Genomic DNA, 19,248 nt, shown 5'->3' with positions numbered 1-19,248 from the left:
GTAGCCTGTTAGCTAGTTAGCAGCGTGGTCAGCTAGCACACTTCCACACGGTGTCTCTGAAATCTACTTTCCAAAGTTCAATTGTTTTACTGTATACAAAGAACAATGGAGTCATTATTCACACTTGTGTTAGCTAATAATCACAATACTTGTATGTACTTGTTTCATAACTTTGTTGAAGTTAGCATGGGAAGCTAATCATCCTCTTTGTTTATTGTTTAGCGTATTCAATTTAACATGAAGGGCTTTACTGGCTTAAACATAACTATTGTGAAAAATAGTAAAAAAGGAACTGTACAAACAGAACCTACACATAAAGTTTAACATCATCTGCTGAAGCAAATAGCCACATTAGCATTAGTAGCAAACTTACTGCATCTGCAGGAAGACTGACGATTGTAATAGTGTGGTGCAGTCGTGACGTAATTTTGTCGGCAAACCTGGAAGTTCGCGTTGCATAGTTTCCCTCGGTGTCAACCCTATGGGATTTTTCAATGGCTTTTTGGATTATTGCTGAAAATAAGACCTGTGTCTAATAAAAGTTTATGAAACTTACATGTTTTGTTCATACAGATAATCCCCATAAACTGATAATAAAAGAATCACATTTGGTTTGTAATCTAACTGACAAAAGAAAAAAGCTAACATCATGCTATATTGAACTACAGCACGGTCAACTGAATTTAACGTCATCACCCTCGGATACATGCTAACAGCAGGCTCATTTGCTGCGCTTTGGATGATGACGTATAGTCTTCCCGGCAAACGCTGTAGTCCTTGTTAGCTGTCTTTTAGCAACCGCCTTTATTAAGACGTAAAAGATACACAATTCAAAGGTGGGACATGTTTCAGATGTATTTTATGTTGTAGGATAAAACATGAAACTCTTGGGCTTGTTTTCACCACAGACTTAAAAAATAGCATAGACTTTCAGACGAGGGAACCGGAAGTGCTAAAATCCTAACTCACTTCCTTTTTTAGGACTCATTCCTGCACCACTCTATTGCTATTTATAGTAAAACATTTCTTAAGGTAACAGTATATGCCAGCTCTCCATGAAAGACCTACATGAATTCAAGTTTACATTAAGCTACAGGATAAAATTTCAGAGATGTTTAATAGCATTTCCTAGATTTCATAGAGCTATGGTTTTCAAACTTTTTTGCCCAAGGAACACCAGAGATCAACCTAAAATCTCAAGGCACACCATATTCATATGCATGCAAAAACACCCCCTTAATGCTTGCAATAGTATCTTAAGTATGGTTGTTGTAATGATGTAAATCCCCAAGGCACACCTAGAGTTGCCTGAGGCACAGAGTTATGCCTTGCCTTAAATGAGATCTCTGCTATAGAAGACTTTATAGCTTTCTTGGAAAGTATGCAAGAGAGTTTTTTATTCAATTAATTATATTTTCTCATTAATCATACAAATTTAATCAAAACCTTTATTAAACCTTTATAAAGTCCCTTGGGAGGACCCCTGTTCTAAACAAAAGGCCTTCGAATTGAGCAGATTAGAGTTAGGTAGATCTCTATAGACATACAGGAACAATGGACCGTTGGTATTTTATTTTTATAAGTGAGACTTGATCAAGAGACATGTGAAAACAATTCAGATGTGCTGAGTATGACTTATGATGCTCTTCTAAAAGGCTATTATGTTCTGTTGGTATTTCTAGATCTGGGTTTGTTCATTATTCTCTTGCTTTGTTCAAGTTTTAAAATGTTTTATTCTCCCCTATGGTTGCTTTTAGCTGAATTGTGGAGGGGTCTCATATTGGTATTTGTCTTTAAATGACTAAAGCTTCTGAGCAAACCATCTGCATTACCATAGCGGTTTATTCTTACAGCAGTTGTATGAATAAATGTGTCAGTACATAACAGATGGAGGTAAAATTGAGTATCACCTTCAACACATTCTACTGGGGCATTAGTGTGAAGTTAAGTGATGCTAACACCCTTTACAAACAGCAGAAGTTTGATCACTTCCTCATACAGACTCTTCCTCTCAACAGTCTACACAAGTTGCTTTTTTTTTTGTAAATCTTGTTTATCCCAGTGATTCCTGGTAAATGTAGTGAGAGAGACAAATCCCTAACATGTTCATTATTATAATGCACTGTAGTCGTGGTCCCCCATACACTACAAAATCCCCTCACCACATCCTCAAAGACTGAACCCTTGAACTTCACACACACCACTGTGTGGCACCGTTCTACTTCAAAAAGAAGAGTCCCAGAGGAGTGGCAGGAAGGGAAGGGTCACTGCTGTGAATAGAAAAAGAGAAGTTAAGGAGAGGACATCAGCCTCAAGGGAGGGGTGGGCGAACGGGGCAACGTCTAATACAAAGTTGACATTTTTCTTTGCTGCTTTCCTGCTCAGACCACTTTTAAACCATTGGGCCTGTGCTATTGTATGTAGACAAATATACTCTGTCCTTTTGTATGTAGTTAAAACATTCATTTTTATCATGATAATAATGAGTTTTAACAAAATGTTATATTCTGCATGCTACCAACTACTTTTTTAGGACAGTCATTTAGAATGAAACAACATATTTTGAGAAATATTTGTTAAAACTGTTTACATCAGAGTTTTAAGTTGTGGAAATATTTTTTGAATACTCATTACTTCAACATTTATTTAGGGTTAATTTGACTTTTATAAGTTAAACTACACTGTGGAAACTTCCCTATACTCAAAAATTCTGTTTAACTCCAACATAAAAATGTTTAAGTATTTTTCATAAAGCTACATGTTCTTCATCCACCGTAATTTTCCCTTATCATCATTATTTTTAATCACATATGCATTCATGTTCGTCATGCTACTTAAGGTAGGCCAGCTTTAGTGACAATAACTAAAAGGTGGATACTGCATCAAGAAGTTCTCTTCTTTGTATATCATTGTACATCATAGTTGTTCCATACAGGCGGGACTTGTCTGAGTCAGTAACTTCACTCATGGTGCAAAAGTGTCTAATGCCCAAAGGCATTCTGGGAAACTCTGCAGATTAAGGGATGTTGTCAGATAATTCGAATACAATGACAAAAAATACGTGTTCAACACCTGCGTTGTATGTGTGCAATCAACTCAGATAATTAGATTAGAAATAGCTAATTGGATAGCTAATTAAGTCAAAACATCTTTTTTTTTCACAACCTTCAACTGTTTGGTCTTACGTTACACACAGAATTGTCTACATTAATCAAAAATGACGTCTCCTGTGTTGAATTTATTTTTTGATTGAGAACCTAAATTACTTGAAATAATTCCAAATTTCCAAAGCCAGAGAAATTCTTAATATTCATAGTTTTAACAGTTTGTTTGTGACAGACATAAAATGTTCATCATTGCTGTGGAATAGCAGGATGTTACGTCAAAGATAGCTGCATAAGGAATCGTGAGCTACAGCTGGTAGATGCCCTTCTCTTGTTGTATCTCATTCATGTTTGTGCTGCTCACTTGTGGAGGACCACCTTTATTCTCAGCTCTCAAATGAACTTCTTGCCCAAGCTCCTCAGTGTGGAAGCCCGCCCCGACCCCTTTTATCATTATGATCCTAACAGATGTGTCCATGATGAGATGCACTACTGAGTCTTTTAACATAAACTCTAATCCACTTTATCATGTGATGTTTCATGGATTGATTTTACGTAACTAGGAAGCAAAACTGTTAGAAGTGGCCCTCCTGGTTGATGCTAACCTTGCAAACCAGATGGATTGGCAGGATTCATGTCTGTCATCAGGCATTACTCTGTATAATGAATATACATATAGGTTTTTCAACCAAAGCATTTCTTAATCTTGATTTCATGTTGATTTCTTTCAATTAAAGTAGACTCTTTGTGGTGAAGTCTTTCATTTTTAACTTAGGAGAAAACTATTTCACTCAAAACGTACAGCCCTATGAAAACTCCTTCCAGTGACAGGCCAGTGTGATCATATTTCATTCATTTTAAAGATCAATCTGTTAAGATCTTAAAAGTATGTATAAGTCTTTTCTGCCATTGTCAGCAGAAGTTAATGATTGACCGGCGTGTGTGAGCTCTGTGAGCGAGATAATGATGCAGGTTTGAGCAATGATGCCATGTGTTTAATGTTTAGCTGTGTGGCAAACACGGCCAAAGGAAACATGTCAGGGTTTTTCTGGCCCGTTTAAGTTTTGGCTAATGAATGATAAGGAATAAGGGCTGTTTGTTAAGACCTGACATCATCATATAGGCAATAACACAACAGAGGAAATACACAGCTGCTGCTATGAAGGCATGATGTTTGTTTATTACCAGTCAGTGTAATTATATAACCATGCCATTTAAAAAAAACCTGCCTTTACACTCGTCACTGATAAAAGTCAGGTTGTATTTGTTTTGATATTAGCTTACATGCTAACAGGATCTTTATGTCATGAGACAATGAGACTTTATGTCACCAAACTGAATGTATGTGTGTCCATGCAAAACTGTTAAGGAAGTATCCTGATGGGAAAAACCAACAGTCTTTATTAGTTAATAAATTACAAGTTTATTATTCATTACATGGTAGATATTTAACTGACCGACTCCAGATGCTTAGATAAACATCTAATTGAATAAAGGATGACTAAATAAACCAGAACTAACAACAACTAGTCATGGTATGGCATCTTCTCATTAAGTTAGTCTAAGTATAGGAGTTGTTATTTCTTATTTTTGATACATTTTCTAAATGTCTAAAATTCTGTTTTCACTTTGTCATGTAGGGGTATTGAATGTAGATTAAAGGATAAAAATGTTAGTTTCCTTGTAACATCAGGCTGTGATAAAAAAATAAAAATAAAAAAGTGAAGGGAGTCTGAATAATTTCTGTATGCATTCTAAATATAGAGTAAAGGTTGAACCATGAAGGACAACAAACACTGGACTGATAAAGCAACTAAACTGTAAAACAGGTGTTTAGTTTAAAGGTTTACTAGGATAAGCAAGTTTGACTTTTTTCACTAGAATTTATCTCATCTTTTTAAATCATTATATAAATTCAATCATCATGGCATTTTAAGACAGTCCAGACACTGACCTCTTTAAGTTAAACAGCTGTTTTTTCACATAAAGGGATTCGGTATGGCGCTGTTGCCTCACAGCAAGAAGGTTTCTGGTTTGCTTCCTGGTCAGGGCCTTTCTGTGTGGAGTTTACATGTTCTCCCAGTGCATGCGTGGGTTCTCTACTAGTTCTCCAGCTTCCTCACACCACCAGAGACATGCTTGTTCGGTTGATTGATCACTCTAAATTGGCCGTAGGTGTGAGTGTGAGCTTGCTTGGTTGTCTGTCCCGTATGTCAGCCCTGCGATTGACTGGCGACCGCCTCTCATCCAGTGACAGCTGGGACAGGCTCCAATGACCCTGCGACCCCTAATGGGATAAGTGGTATAGAAAATTAATGGATGGATAGAATTCAGCATGTATATATTCTTTTTTTTTTTAAATAAAAGCATCTTTAGTGCTTTACATATTGCTGTTATTAGTAAAATAAAGTCATTAATACCTGCTGTCATTAGTTCAGCTTCCCTCCATTCTTCCCTCTTGTATCGACTATTTATTGGTGTAATCTTTGAAAACTGACATCTTTTTTTAATTTGAAATTGAAGTATAAAATATAGTCTCCTAACATCCATTCATTCCTTTTTTGCTGTTATCTTTTGATAGTTCTTCTGTCTGCTCTGTCACCTTTGTTTTGATTCTTTTTCTGTTTTTCTTCAAAAAGTAGACATGTTGTGTTTTCTTTATTAGTTAAACACTAGTGTCTTTTATATGCATGTTGAACAAAAAAAACAACAACAAAAAAACACAAGAGTTCTACATTTTGAGAGAGGTAGTTTCACATGTTGGCTGCTACCATATTACAGCAGAGCTCTGCAACATGATGTCACACCCCAGTACACTGCGGTGGCATGGGCAGAGCTGCCATGATGTGTGGCCACCGCTGTAGCCGCTGCACTTTAAACAAACTATATAAAGGTTTCCCTGCCGAACTGGTTTGCACAATCCAATGGCTGTAGACTTCTGTCACCAAATTCAACACCTTTACAAACATATTTACGGCGATCACAAGTCACATTTTTAAATCTGTTTCAGCCAAAATGTTTGTTCGAGTAAGAAGTGCATCACAGTCACCAACAGAAAATAGACGTAGAAAACTGAAGCTTTTGTTATCCCGAACATGATCAGAGTTAAACATGATCTCACGATCTCCTGATGTTGCGTGAAAACAGATTTACACATCTATTTTAATGTGACCCATTTAAATCATGTTTTTTAGTTTGTCACCTGTTGATAGTGTTTCATTTCCCAGTAGTTTAACAGTCTAGTGGACTGTGAGTTCAGGATTAATGAAGTTATTTTTTAAAGAAAAGAGCTTACTTGTTCAGGTATTTTATCCAAAAAGGATCAGGTAATGAGTTTTGAGAAGTGTGAAACAAAATTTTACCTGAATCTTGACCGAATCTGAGGGAAGTTACGCAATAATGCTCACCTGCAAATACTTCTCTGACTTTCATAAACTTTTAGACTGCAAATGAGGAAGCTAAAGATATTTGGAAACATAAGAGAAGGCAAGCCGTCCAGGTCATGAATCGAGTCTTCTTTTGCACTTCACATGGTTCTATGTTTAGAATATGCATCGTGAGTATAGCATCTTTGCATTAGGTAGTTTGTCTCTGTATGAATCACTTTCTTTAAATGACTTTTTAGCGTTAATAGAAACGGTACAGTACAACGAAATAACACTGGCAGTGCCTGTTACTTAGGAAGCCCAGTACAACTGATGGCCAGTATGCCAGTTCCGATCAGCTCTGACCCAAACAAAGCCCATAATGCACTGCACACTCATATCACCTGCAGAGCTCTAAGCATTCTTGGTCGTGATGCCAAATGGTTGCATTGCTCTTCTTCCTCCATAGTTTTATCCTTAAACCTTTTAAATTGTAACCTGAGTGTGGTTTAAGCTGAGATGATAATAAGGAAGAAGTAGAAGATACAGACTGAGGTGAGTAAAATTGTGAAAATGTAGAGAAATAAATTAAAACACAGTAATGGCAGCCTCCTAAATCGATTTAAATTATTGTCTAATTGCAGAAATCTAGTGTTTATATTTGTAAAACATACCACACATGTAAAAGGCACTAATGTTCAGCGTGTTTTAACTTTTTGAGTTCTCCAAAATGGTACAAATGTCACTGCTTCACCATTTTCCCCTGCTGTGTCACTGATAACAAGGAAACTTTGGCGAAATGGAAAAAAGCAATACAATCTTTTGATGAATGCATGAATTCTACAAAAGTAATGAGGCTGCTCTGGAGCTGAATGGCTAAATGAATCTTTTATCCTGCAGCATACATCAAAACAACACTAAACTGAGTCTATATGGCTTAAATGAGTGGGTGATCAATAGGAGTGTTAAAAGATTAAGTGACTAACAAATAGTCACCAAAGGAAACCTTCATGTTATTTATTTACCATTTCTGTCACATTATTTAATTATAAAAAATCCAGTTTGATGTCTCTCAGTCCTCTGTTGATAGAGTGAAATAATTTTAACCTCAATACTGCCCTCTGCTGGTGCTCAGTACTAAATGTGCTTCTCTCTCCTTTTTACAGGGTGCTCAACCAAACTGTGACAGTGACAGTAAGTACACATATGCTTTTCATTTGTGATGCTGTATGATTTACATCTCTTTTTAAAGATAACCACATTTATAAAAGAACTTCTTAAGCCATTCTTTGTGTTTGCATTTTTATTTTGTTGGCCATTTAATAAATACCCCTTCCCTTTTTTCCTTCTTCTGTCATCTCTTAGATAGACAATGCTCTGGGAATGAAACAGAAACATTTACAACAGACACAAAATCGATCAGCTTAGAATCAGATCCAACCTGTAACTTATCCAGCAGGACTGACACCACTGGACAGGGATCGCTGAGCGATTTGACTCCTGGAGCCGTCTACCCTGTGTTTTTCGGTTGTTTCAACTGCTGCAAAGAAATCACAACGAGTAAGCCTGTTCACTGTTTGGGCTGCATTTACTTCTAATCTTACTACAAAAGCATGTTGGAGATTTAGCATGTCTGATGTTTTAGAATCTGGTTTAGATAAATATAAGATATTAAGGACACTTTTAAAAACCTTTCGCAGTGCCATAAAAGTATTCCCCCCCTTAGATGTTTTACCCTTTTATTGATTTTATAAATCAGCCATGGTCAATACAGTATAACATTTTTAAAACTCTTTACTGTCGAAGTGAAGAAAGATTTCTACAAAGTAATGTCAATTAAATTACACATGTGCCATATTCCTTGCATTTCTTGATGATGGATCGAACTGAACTCAGGGAAATGTTCAGTGCCTTGAGATTTTTTGTACCCTTTCCCTTACTTCTACTTTTCAATAGCCTTTCTCTGAGTTTCTTGTTCCTATGTCTTCATGATGTAATGGTAGCCAGGAATACTGATTAACCAGTGACTGGGCCTTCAAGACACAGGTGTCTTTATACTACTGTCACTTTAGACACATTCACTGCACCTGGGTGATTACCATTTCACTAACTGTGAGACTACCAGCACCAGTTGGCTAGAACTCTGTTGAATTAGAGTCAGCCACTTCAAAGGGGGTGAATATTTATGTAATCACTTATTTTACCTCACATATCTTTATTTAATTGACATTTCTTCATAGAAGTCTGTATTAACCTTGGGCTGAATACTTTTAATGGGCACTGTGGTTGTCCCAACACAGTATATTCCTTCCAACATCTCTCTCTCTCTCTGTCTCTTTCACTCAGAGCCTGAAGCTGTCAGGGATCTCAGTGTCAGTGAAATCACAACCTCATCCGTGTCTCTGACCTGGACTAAACCAAATGGAAATAGCTCCCTCTACAGAGTCTACTGGACAGATGAAACAAATAAATGGAACAAGAGTACCAATGAAACAAACATGAATGTCACTGGGCTGACAGCTGGAGTAGAGTACACTTTTACAGTCAGTGCTGTAGCAGATGATGGTCAAACTGAAGGAGAGAATTCCACGAAAACTCGGTACACCAGTAAGTAGATGTTCATTTGAATTCACATTAGCAGATGGATGATGAAATTATACATGTCAAAATAAATATGACTCTTTAATGAAAATATACACGTTTAAACTCTGCCTTCCCAAGAATGATGTAGATCATGCCAGATCAGGGTTCTATGCTTGGGGTCTTCCTTCAAGTGGATGAAGTAATGTCTCAGTAATGTTACCTGTTGGTTTCTTGAGGTAAATTTGTAAGCCAAATAGAGTAACAGAGTAATAGAGTAACACGGTCAAGATAAGTTGAAAGTACTACCTAATTACTGGAGCACTGCCACAAGTTTACGAGGGGTAGGGTTAGGGTTACAGGGTTAAGGTTAGGGCAAAATTCTGCCTAAATGCAATATTATGAGGAATCAATGAATTATTTTTAGGTAAATACTTTCTGAATATTACCAAGTTATTACTTGGTAAAATGCCAACTTACTACAAGGCAATTACCACCTTCTTTAGAAATTACCAGGTAATTAGGACCAACTAAAATAAGTGCTACCAAACTGACCACTGCCCCGTCTCCCAGTCAGGACACGGGCAGAAATTCTCACTGGTACGTTAACAACGTCACACGGCCCCTTAGGTCATAACACAAACAGGGGTTGGGAAGAGTGTGTGAAGACATCACTGACATAAGGATAGAGTATATGTGGTTAAACACAATGTCAAAGAATACAAATTAATACAAGGTTTTCATTACAAGTGACAACTATCTACAGTCTGATGACAGAAGGAAAAAAAAAAATGTGTGGCAAAGCAAGCCGCTCTCAGATTTTCTCCTCATGACGTCATGTGGGGAGTTAGCACTGGCACTGCCCCAGGTTCAGTTGACCCTCCTGGCGTGGAAGAGAGTCCCACCCTCCTCTCCTGATCTTCATCTCAGCTGAAAGCTCAGAGGAGGATCAGGAGAGCCACATCCATTGAGCCACATCCATTACCTGAGAGGGGCGGAGCCAGGGGCGGAGTCAGACAGGCATTCAGACTGTTAATGACAGTCAGACATTAAAATTTAAAGACGCAGACACAAATGTCTTGTTCTGAGCAGGGCTGACACAGAAGGGGTTTAGACACACAGAATCCTATACTGGAGTGTTTTTTCAGTAACAGACTTCATAGGCATGTTTTTGGGGCATCTGAGACCAATATACACTTGTCTTTAAAGGGTAAAATATGTGATCTTTAAAGCGGCATCCTGGAGCAGCAAAGTGAATTTAGAGGACAGGATATGGTCACATTGGGAAAATATCTCTTTAGTTTTTTGTACCGTCTTCCCTCCCACAAAGAACACCAGTCTCTCTACTGGAGAGCATAACACTAACTATTGTTGTTTTTTACAGACAGATCCTCAAATCAGCAAAGAAAAGAAATCCTTAAAAACATTCAATAAGGGACTTAGAGGAAATACAGAACAATTTGTCTCTGACAATATAAGGCTTTAACTTCATTAAGTCAGTGGATTCTTCATTGACCATGCTTAACATTTATTCAGTGTGCACACCAAACTTTGACTTGGAGTCAAACACACTTCCTAAATACCTCTACAATACTTCAACAATTTTAACCTTACCTTACCAATATGGATGTATTTATTATGAGCTTGTATTTGTATTGACATTTGTGAATCTCCCAAACTCTGGTGTCATCTCTCCTGTATTCTTTGTACACAGACAACAAAAGTTACTGGTTTACAACTTGCCAAAGTGAGAAGTTTATTCCCTTATTGGTTCTAAATGTTTTTTTTTTTTTTTTATCCCTCCCTGTATTTCATCCTACACTCACAGAGCCTGGAGTGGTTACGGATCTTCGAGTTCATAATGTCACAACATCCTCAATGTTTCTAACCTGGACTAAACCAGAAGGACAGAGCCCCTCCTATAAAGTACAGTGGACTGATGAGGCATCTAAGACTGTGACTGAGACAAAAACATCCATTAACATTACTGACCTGACTGCTGGGGTCCAGTATGACATAAGTGTCACTGCAGTGGCTGGAGATAACACAACAGAAGGAGAGAGTTCCACTGTTTCAAGATACACCAGTAAGTATGACTAACACACTCAGTCAATATAAAACAGAGCTACAGACAGCTGTTGGGAGATCACTGCTGCAGTTATCAGATGCAGGGCAAAACTCATTGCTAAATGTATCCAACAGAGCCTGCATTGGTAGATAATCTCAATGCTGTTGATATCACAACATCCTCAATGTTTCTGAACTGGACTGAACCAAGAGGAGAGAGCCCCTCTTTCAGAGTCCAGTGGAAAATAAAAAATGGAAAGCTTATTGACACTGTAAACGTGACAGAGACATCCATTAACATTACTGACCTGACTGCTGGGGTCCAGTATGACACAAGTGTCACTGCAGTGGCTGGAGATAACACAACAGAAGGAGAGAGTTCCACTGTTTCAAAATACACCAGTAAGTATGACTGTAGATGTGGTGTATATTGACTGACAGGGTTGTAGCCACTCTTGGAGCTTGTCTGATTGTTCTTTGATTAGATCAGTAAAACACTGAAAGAAAAAGATGATGATTCTGTCATCAGTGTAGTGATCTCAGAGTGGTGACAGCACCCACTGACATTATTGTGGTTCATCTTCAGTGTGTTGATGTTTGCCTTTGTTCCTTTGAGACCTAAAAGAGCAAGTTGTTGGTTTTCTAAATGCCCAGTTACAAATCGTCAGTTTCCCCTGAACAGCATTTAAATAAAAAAAAAAAATCCTTAATACTAAATTTATCTTATAGAGCCAGCAGTGGTCGATAATCTCAGTGCTGTTGAAATCACAACATCCTCAATGTTTCTGAACTGGACCGAACCACGAGGAGAGCGCTCCTTCTATAGAGTACAGTGGAGGAATGGAGAAATAAAAACCAAAACTGTAACAGAGACATCCATTAACATTACTGACCTGACTGCTGGGGTCCAGTATGACATAAGTGTCACTGCAGTGGCTGGAGATAACACAACAGAAGGAGAGAGTTCCACTGTTTCAAAATACACCAGTAAGTATGACTGTAGGTGTGACTGAACTTTCCAGCCAGTTTTGTAAAAGTAGAACCAATCCACAGTCATCTGAGATGTTTTTGACTTGATCCTTGGACAGATGTTTCATTATAGCTATTAACAACCTAGCTGCAATCAACTTTTTTCTGCCCTCAAGATGCTTATTTGAAGTAGTCATGTAATGTACACACTGGAAATTCAAGATATTTGACACTAAATCTGGGTTTGTCAGGACGAATTGAGCACCTCACCAGTTGAATGGGTTAATCTTGCATTGCAAGTATAGCCTCCAGCTGATTTCTCAACTTCAGGCTTTTTTTTCTTGATTTTGTCGGTGCAAATAGTTTAATTGCCTTTAAATGCAGCCTTTCCTCAGCATGAATGTCTGTCTGATATGTCTCCCCCTTCTATGAATTCAGGATCATATAAAAAATTCTAACCTGATAATGCATGTTGTCTGTGTAGAGATTAACCATTAGTCTGGTATTTCTTCTGTATTCTTTTGATATCCACAACAAAAGGCGTTGGTTTCCACATGCCACTGGCAAGATTTTAATATTTTCCATTGGCCTCCATATTTGCATTCTTATGTCCTACCTGTATCCTACAGAGCCTGCAGTAGTGAATAATCTCAGTGCCATTGAAATCACAACATCCTCAATGTTTCTGAACTGGACTAAACCAAGAGGAGAGAGCCCTCTTTCAGAGTCCAGTGGAAAATAAAAAATGGAAAGCTTATTGACACTGTAAACGTGACAGAGACATCCATTAACATTACTGGCCTGACTGCTGGGGTCCAGTATGACATAAGTGTCACTGCAGTGGCTGGAGATAACACAACAGAAGGAGAGAGTTCCACTGTTTCAAAATACACCAGTAAGTATGACTGTAGATGTGGTGTATATTGACTGTCAGGGTTGTAGACAGCTGTTGGAGCTTGTTTGATTGATCTTTGATTAGATCAGTAAAACACTGAAAGAAAAGATGAAGATTCTGTGATCAGTGTAGTGATCTCAGAGTGGTGACAACACCCATTGACATTATTGTGGTTCATCTTCAGTGTGTTGATGTTTGCCTTTGTTCCTTTGGGACCAAAAAGAGCAAGTTGTTGGTCTTCTAAATGCCCAGTTACAAATTGTCAGTTTCCCCTGAACATCAGTTAAAAAAAAATCCTTAATACTAAATTTATCCTACAGAGCCGGCAGTGGTCGATAATCTCAGTGCTGTTGAAATCACAACATCATCAGTGTGTCTGAACTGGACTAAACCAGAAGGAGAGAACTCTTTCTATAGAGTACAGTGGGAGAATGGAGACATGAATCAGACTAAAACTGTAACAGAGACATCCATTAACATTACTGGCCTGACTGCTGGGGTCCAGTATGACATAAGTGTCACTGCAGTGGCTGGAGATAACACAACAGAAGGAGAGAGTTCCACTGTTTCAAAATACACCAGTAAGTATGACTGTAGATCTGACTCATATTGACCCTGTTTGTTGAGACAGCTGTTGGAGCTCACTACTGCAGTTGTCAGTTGTAGGACAAAACTCACTACTAAATTTATCCCACAGAGCCTGCATTGGTAGATAATCTTCATGCAGTTGACATCACAACATCATCAGTGTGTCTGAACTGGACTAAACCAGAAGGAGAGAACTCTTTCTATAGAGTACAGTGGGAGAATGGAGACATGAATCAGACTAAAACTGTAACAGAGACATCCATTAACATTACTGGCCTGACTGCTGGGGTCCAGTATGACATAAGTGTCACTGCAGTGGCTGGAGATAACCAAACTGAGGGACAAAGTTCCACTGTTTCAATATACACCAGTAAGTATGACTGTAGATGTGGTGTATATTGACTGTCAGGGTTGTAGACAGCTGTTGGAGCTTGTTTGATTGATCTTTGATTAGATCAGTAAAACACTGAAAGAAAAAGATGAAGATTCTGTGATCAGTGTAGTGATCTCAGAGTGGTGACAGCACCCATTGACATTATTGTGGTTCACCTTCAGTGTGTTGATTTTTGCCTTTGTTCCTTTGGGCCCAAAAAGAGCAAGTTGTTGGTCTTCTAAATGCCCAGTTACAAATTGTGAGTTTCCCCTGAACATCAGTTAAAAAAAAAAAAAAAAAATCCTTAATACTAAATTTATCCTACAGAGCCGGCAGTGGTCGATAATCTCAGTGCTGTTGAAATCACAACATCCTCAATGTTTCTGAACTGGACCGAACCACGAGGAGAGCGCTCCTTCTATAGAGTGCAGTGGAGGAATGGAGACATGAATAAGACTAAAACTGTAACAGACACATCCATTAACATTACTGGCCTGACTGCTGGGGTCCAGTATGACATAAGTGTCACTGCAGTGGCTGGAGATAACACAACAGAAGGAGAGAGTTCCACTGTTTCAAAATACACCAGTAAGTATGACTGTAGGTGTGACTGAACTTTCCAGCCAGTTTTGTAAAAGTAGAACCAATCCACAGTCATCTGAGATGTTTTTGACTTGATCCTTGGACAGATGTTTCATTATAGCTATTAACAACCTAGCTGCAATCAACTTTTTTCTGCCCTCAAGATGCTTATTTGAAGTAGTCATGTAATGTACACACTGGAAATTCAAGATATTTGACACTAAATCTGGGTTTGTCAGGACGAATTGAGCACCTCACCAGTTGAATGGGTTAATCTTGCATTGCAAGTATAGCCTCCAGCTGATTTCTCAACTTCAGGCTTTTTTTTCTTGATTTTGTCGGTGCAAATAGTTTAATTGCCTTTAAATGCAGCCTTTCCTCAGCATGAATGTCTGTCTGATATGTCTCCCCCTTCTATGAATTCAGGATCATATAAAAAATTCTAACCTGATAATGCATGTTGTCTGTGTAGAGATTAACCATTAGTCTGGTATTTCTTCTGTATTCTTTTGATATCCACAACAAAAAGGCGTTGGTTTCCACATGCCACTGGCAAGATTTTAATATTTTCCATTGGCCTCCATATTTGCATTCTTATGTCCTACCTGTATCCTACAGAGCCTGCAGTAGTGAATAATCTCAGTGCCATTGAAATCACAACATCCTCAATGTTTCTGAACTGGACTAAACCAAGAGGAGAGAGCCCCTCTTTCAGAGTCCAGTGGAAAATAAAAAATGGAAAGCTTATTGACACTGTAAACGTGACAGAGACATCCATTAACATTACTGGCCTGACTGCTGGGGTCCAGTATGACATAAGTGTCACTGCAGTGGCTGGAGATAACACAACAGAAGGAGAGAGTTCCACTGTTTCAAAATACACCAGTAAGTATGACTGTAGATGTGGTGTATATTGACTGTCAGGGTTGTAGACAGCTGTTGGAGCTTGTTTGATTGATCTTTGATTAGATCAGTAAAACACTGAAAGAAAAAGATGAAGATTCTGTGATCAGTGTAGTGATCTCAGAGTGGTGACAACACCCATTGACATTATTGTGGTTCATCTTCAGTGTGTTGATGTTTGCCTTTGTTCCTTTGGGACCAAAAAGAGCAAGTTGTTGGTCTTCTAAATGCCCAGTTACAAATTGTCAGTTTCCCCTGAACATCAGTTAAAAAAAAAAAAATCCTTAATACTAAATTTATCCTACAGAGCCGGCAGTGGTCGATAATCTCAGTGCTGTTGAAATCACAACATCATCAGTGTGTCTGAACTGGACTAAACCAGAAGGAGAGAACTCTTTCTATAGAGTACAGTGGGAGAATGGAGACATGAATCAGACTAAAACTGTAACAGAGACATCCATTAACATTACTGGCCTGACTGCTGGGGTCCAGTATGACATAAGTGTCACTGCAGTGGCTGGAGATAACACAACAGAAGGAGAGAGTTCCACTGTTTCAAAATACACCAGTAAGTATGACTGTAGATCTGACTCATATTGACCCTGTTTGTTGAGACAGCTGTTGGAGCTCACTACTGCAGTTGTCAGTTGTAGGACAAAACTCACTACTAAATTTATCCCACAGAGCCTGCATTGGTAGATAATCTTCATGCAGTTGACATCACAACATCATCAGTGTGTCTGAACTGGACTAAACCAGAAGGAGAGAACTCTTTCTATAGAGTACAGTGGGAGAATGGAGACATGAATCAGACTAAAACTGTAACAGAGACATCCATTAACATTACTGGCCTGACTGCTGGGGTCCAGTATGACATAAGTGTCACTGCAGTGGCTGGAGATAACCAAACTGAGGGACAAAGTTCCACTGTTTCAATATACACCAGTAAGTATGACTGTAGATGTGGTGTATATTGACTGTCAGGTTGTAGACAGCTGTTGGAGCTTGTTTGATTGATCTTTGATTAGATCAGTAAAACACTGAAAGAAAAGATGAAGATTCTGTGATCAGTGTAGTGATCTCAGAGTGGTGACAGCACCCATTGACATTATTGTGGTTCACCTTCAGTGTGTTGATTTTTGCCTTTGTTCCTTTGGGCCCAAAAAGAGCAAGTTGTTGGTCTTCTAAATGCCCAGTTACAAATTGTGAGTTTCCCCTGAACATCAGTTAAAAAAAAAAAAAAAAAATCCTTAATACTAAATTTATCCTACAGAGCCGGCAGTGGTCGATAATCTCAGTGCTGTTGAAATCACAACATCCTCAATGTTTCTGAACTGGACCGAACCACGAGGAGAGCGCTCCTTCTATAGAGTGCAGTGGAGGAATGGAGACATGAATAAGACTAAAACTGTAACAGACACATCCATTAACATTACTGGCCTGACTGCTGGGGTCCAGTATGACATAAGTGTCACTGCAGTGGCTGGAGATAACACAACAGAAGGAGAGAGTTCCACTGTTTCAAAATACACCAGTAAGTATGACTGTAGGTGTGACTGAACTTTCCAGCCAGTTTTGTAAAAGTAGAACCAATCCACAGTCATCTGAGATGTTTTTGACTTGATCCTTGGACAGATGTTTCATTATAGCTATTAACAACCTAGCTGCAATCAACTTTTTTCTACCCTCAAGATGCTTATTTGAAGTAGTCATGTAATGTACACACTGGAAATTCAAGATATTTGACACTAAATCTGGGTTTGTCAGGACAAATTGAGCACCTCACCAGTTGAATGGGTTAATCTTGCATTGCAAGTATAGCCTCCAGCTGATTTCTCAACTTCAGGCTTTTTTTTCTTGATTTTGTCGGTGCAAATAGTTTAATTGCCTTTAAATGCAGCCTTTCCTCAGCATGAATGTCTGTCTGATATGTCACCCCCTTCTATGAATTCAGGATCATATAAAAAATTCTAACCTGATAATGCATGTTGTCTGTGTAGAGATTAACCATTAGTCTGGTATTTCTTCTGTATTCTTTTGATATCCACAACAAAAAGGTGTTGGTTTCCACATGCCACTGGCAAGATTTTAATATTTTCCATTGGCCTCCATATTTGCATTCTTATGTCCTACCTGTATCCTACAGAGCCTGCAGTAGTGAATAATCTCAGTGCCATTGAAATCACAACATCCTCAATGTTTCTGAACTGGACTAAACCAAGAGGAGAGAGCCCCTCTTTCAGAGTCCAGTGGAAAATAAAAAATGGAAAGCTTATTGACACTGTAAACGTGACAGAGACATCCATTAACATTACTGACCTGACTGCTGGGGTCCAGTATGACATAAGTGTCACTGCAGTGGCTGGAGATAACACAACAGAAGGAGAGAGTTCCACTGTTTCAAAATACACCAGTAAGTATGACTGTAGATGTGGCTTATCTTCTTATTTGGTAATCTGGGAACCCACCAACAATCATCTAAGACAGTAGTTCCTTAAGTTATTTTTGGCTGACTGCTGAGGTCAGCCCTACACATGGGTCTGTATGTGACTGACTGACTGACTGACTGACTGACTGACTGAGCGATGATGCTTTCAGAGTCGTACATACATTGTAGCACTGAGGGCTGGTTTTAGTTTTACCAGAAGGCGTTAGTAATAGCTGCTTCCAGTGTGGTGTTTACCTCCATAGTAGTTTTGGCATTGCGTCAGTTTTACCAGAACTGGACCACATTTCTGTATGAAGTAAAGAACTGAAAAAAACATAAACATTTTTCGTGATGTGAAAGATGTTTTCACTCATCTGCTGACCTGCTTCAGCATGAGTATGTGATAGTTATGGGGGTAGGGTTACTTGTTGTGTGAGTGGTTGTCTACAATGGCAGCTAGTGGAGTGATTACCTCAAACTTAGCCACTTATGTCAAATCTGGACAATGTGTCTTTTTTAAAACAAGGGCAGAGAGCACCACTTCAAGCTTTTTGTGACAGAAGAGATGTCTTCGCTCTTCTCCTGGTCTGCCTCATTATAAGTTTGCGATCATTACAGATGAGATCTGCTGGTGTATCCGAGGGCTGCTGCCTCAGTACCTGTTAGCTTGGATGTACCTGGGGTCTTTTTAAGACAAGAGCAACGAGCCACATAGAAAGCCTGTCTTGGCAGAGTGGATGATTTTGCACATTCACCGACTGGCATCAGTTTTATTAATGAAGAAGCTCTGCCATTAACAATCTAAGGAAGCGGTACCTTGTCACCACAAGAGAAGCGCATGAGCACAACATTGTATGTTGCTCTGATTGGCCCTTAATGAATGTGACAATCAGAACATTCCTCCAGTTACATTTCGAGGATTTTCTGAAAAGCCCTGCCCTTCCCAAACGCTAACATTGGGAGCTTTCTCAGGTGAATGTGAAATATAGTCATGCAATGGATATGAGGCGATCTGGTGTGTCAGGTTAGCTTGCTTTATGTTTTAGACTTTCTGGATCCTTCAATTCTCAACCCACAGACATAAGGGACAGCACAGAGACTGCAGAGCACAAAAGTCTGGTGGCATTGGCAATGAGTTAATTACTGAAACCAAATACCTGTTTGTCAGGGTAAGATGGATGTTTAAAGAAAAATGCAAACCAAAGTATCAACAATATTAAAGTGTTAAAAATAAAAATGTTTACAGATGTGACAAATATAGTTTACATTTTTTAATCCTATTTTTTATGGGGGTAGGTGTCTGCAGAGTAAATTATCTTCTCCTAGGGGAGGCTCACTCGCCCACACTTTGAAAACCCTTGATCTGACAGACAGAATCTAGACTTATGGCAATC

General features: G+C 38.7%; 1 protein-coding gene across 11 annotated transcripts in view; it reads left to right on the top strand.

The window, feature by feature from the left end:
* Positions 1-19,248, top strand: part of ptprjb.1 (protein tyrosine phosphatase receptor type Jb, tandem duplicate 1) — a 71,271-nt gene that overhangs the window by 28,007 nt on the left and 24,016 nt on the right. For 4 of the 11 annotated variants that reach the window (XR_005992347.1, XM_041795559.1, XM_041795555.1 and 1 more), the window contains exons 2-14: positions 7,636-7,663; positions 7,835-8,029; positions 8,816-9,076; positions 10,878-11,135; positions 11,252-11,518; positions 13,301-13,561; positions 13,678-13,938; positions 14,269-14,529; positions 15,142-15,408; positions 15,734-15,994; positions 16,111-16,371; positions 16,700-16,960; positions 17,573-17,839. Coding sequence is in view for 10 of the 11 variants with exons in the window: in XM_041795559.1 (XP_041651493.1) it covers positions 7,636-7,663; positions 7,835-8,029; positions 8,816-9,076; positions 10,878-11,135; positions 11,252-11,518; positions 13,301-13,561; positions 13,678-13,938; positions 14,269-14,529; positions 15,142-15,408; positions 15,734-15,994; positions 16,111-16,371; positions 16,700-16,960; positions 17,573-17,839 (3,109 nt within the window). In the remaining variant the exon portion in view is untranslated. Of the gene's footprint in view, positions 1-7,635; positions 7,664-7,834; positions 8,030-8,815; positions 9,077-10,877; positions 11,136-11,251; positions 11,519-12,845; positions 12,981-13,300; positions 13,562-13,677; positions 13,939-14,268; positions 14,530-15,141; positions 15,409-15,733; positions 15,995-16,110; positions 16,372-16,699; positions 16,961-17,572; positions 17,840-19,248 lie in introns of those variants that run through there. The other 7 variants (XM_041795557.1, XM_041795556.1, XM_041795561.1 and 4 more) reach the window with 7 other exon arrangements.

Source organism: Cheilinus undulatus, linkage group 9, assembly GCF_018320785.1.
Source record: "Cheilinus undulatus linkage group 9, ASM1832078v1, whole genome shotgun sequence".
Classification (NCBI taxonomy): Eukaryota; Metazoa; Chordata; class Actinopteri; order Labriformes; family Labridae; genus Cheilinus; species Cheilinus undulatus.
The sequence above is the reverse complement of the archived record's forward strand: the minus strand, read 5'-3'. Positions and strand labels throughout refer to the sequence as shown.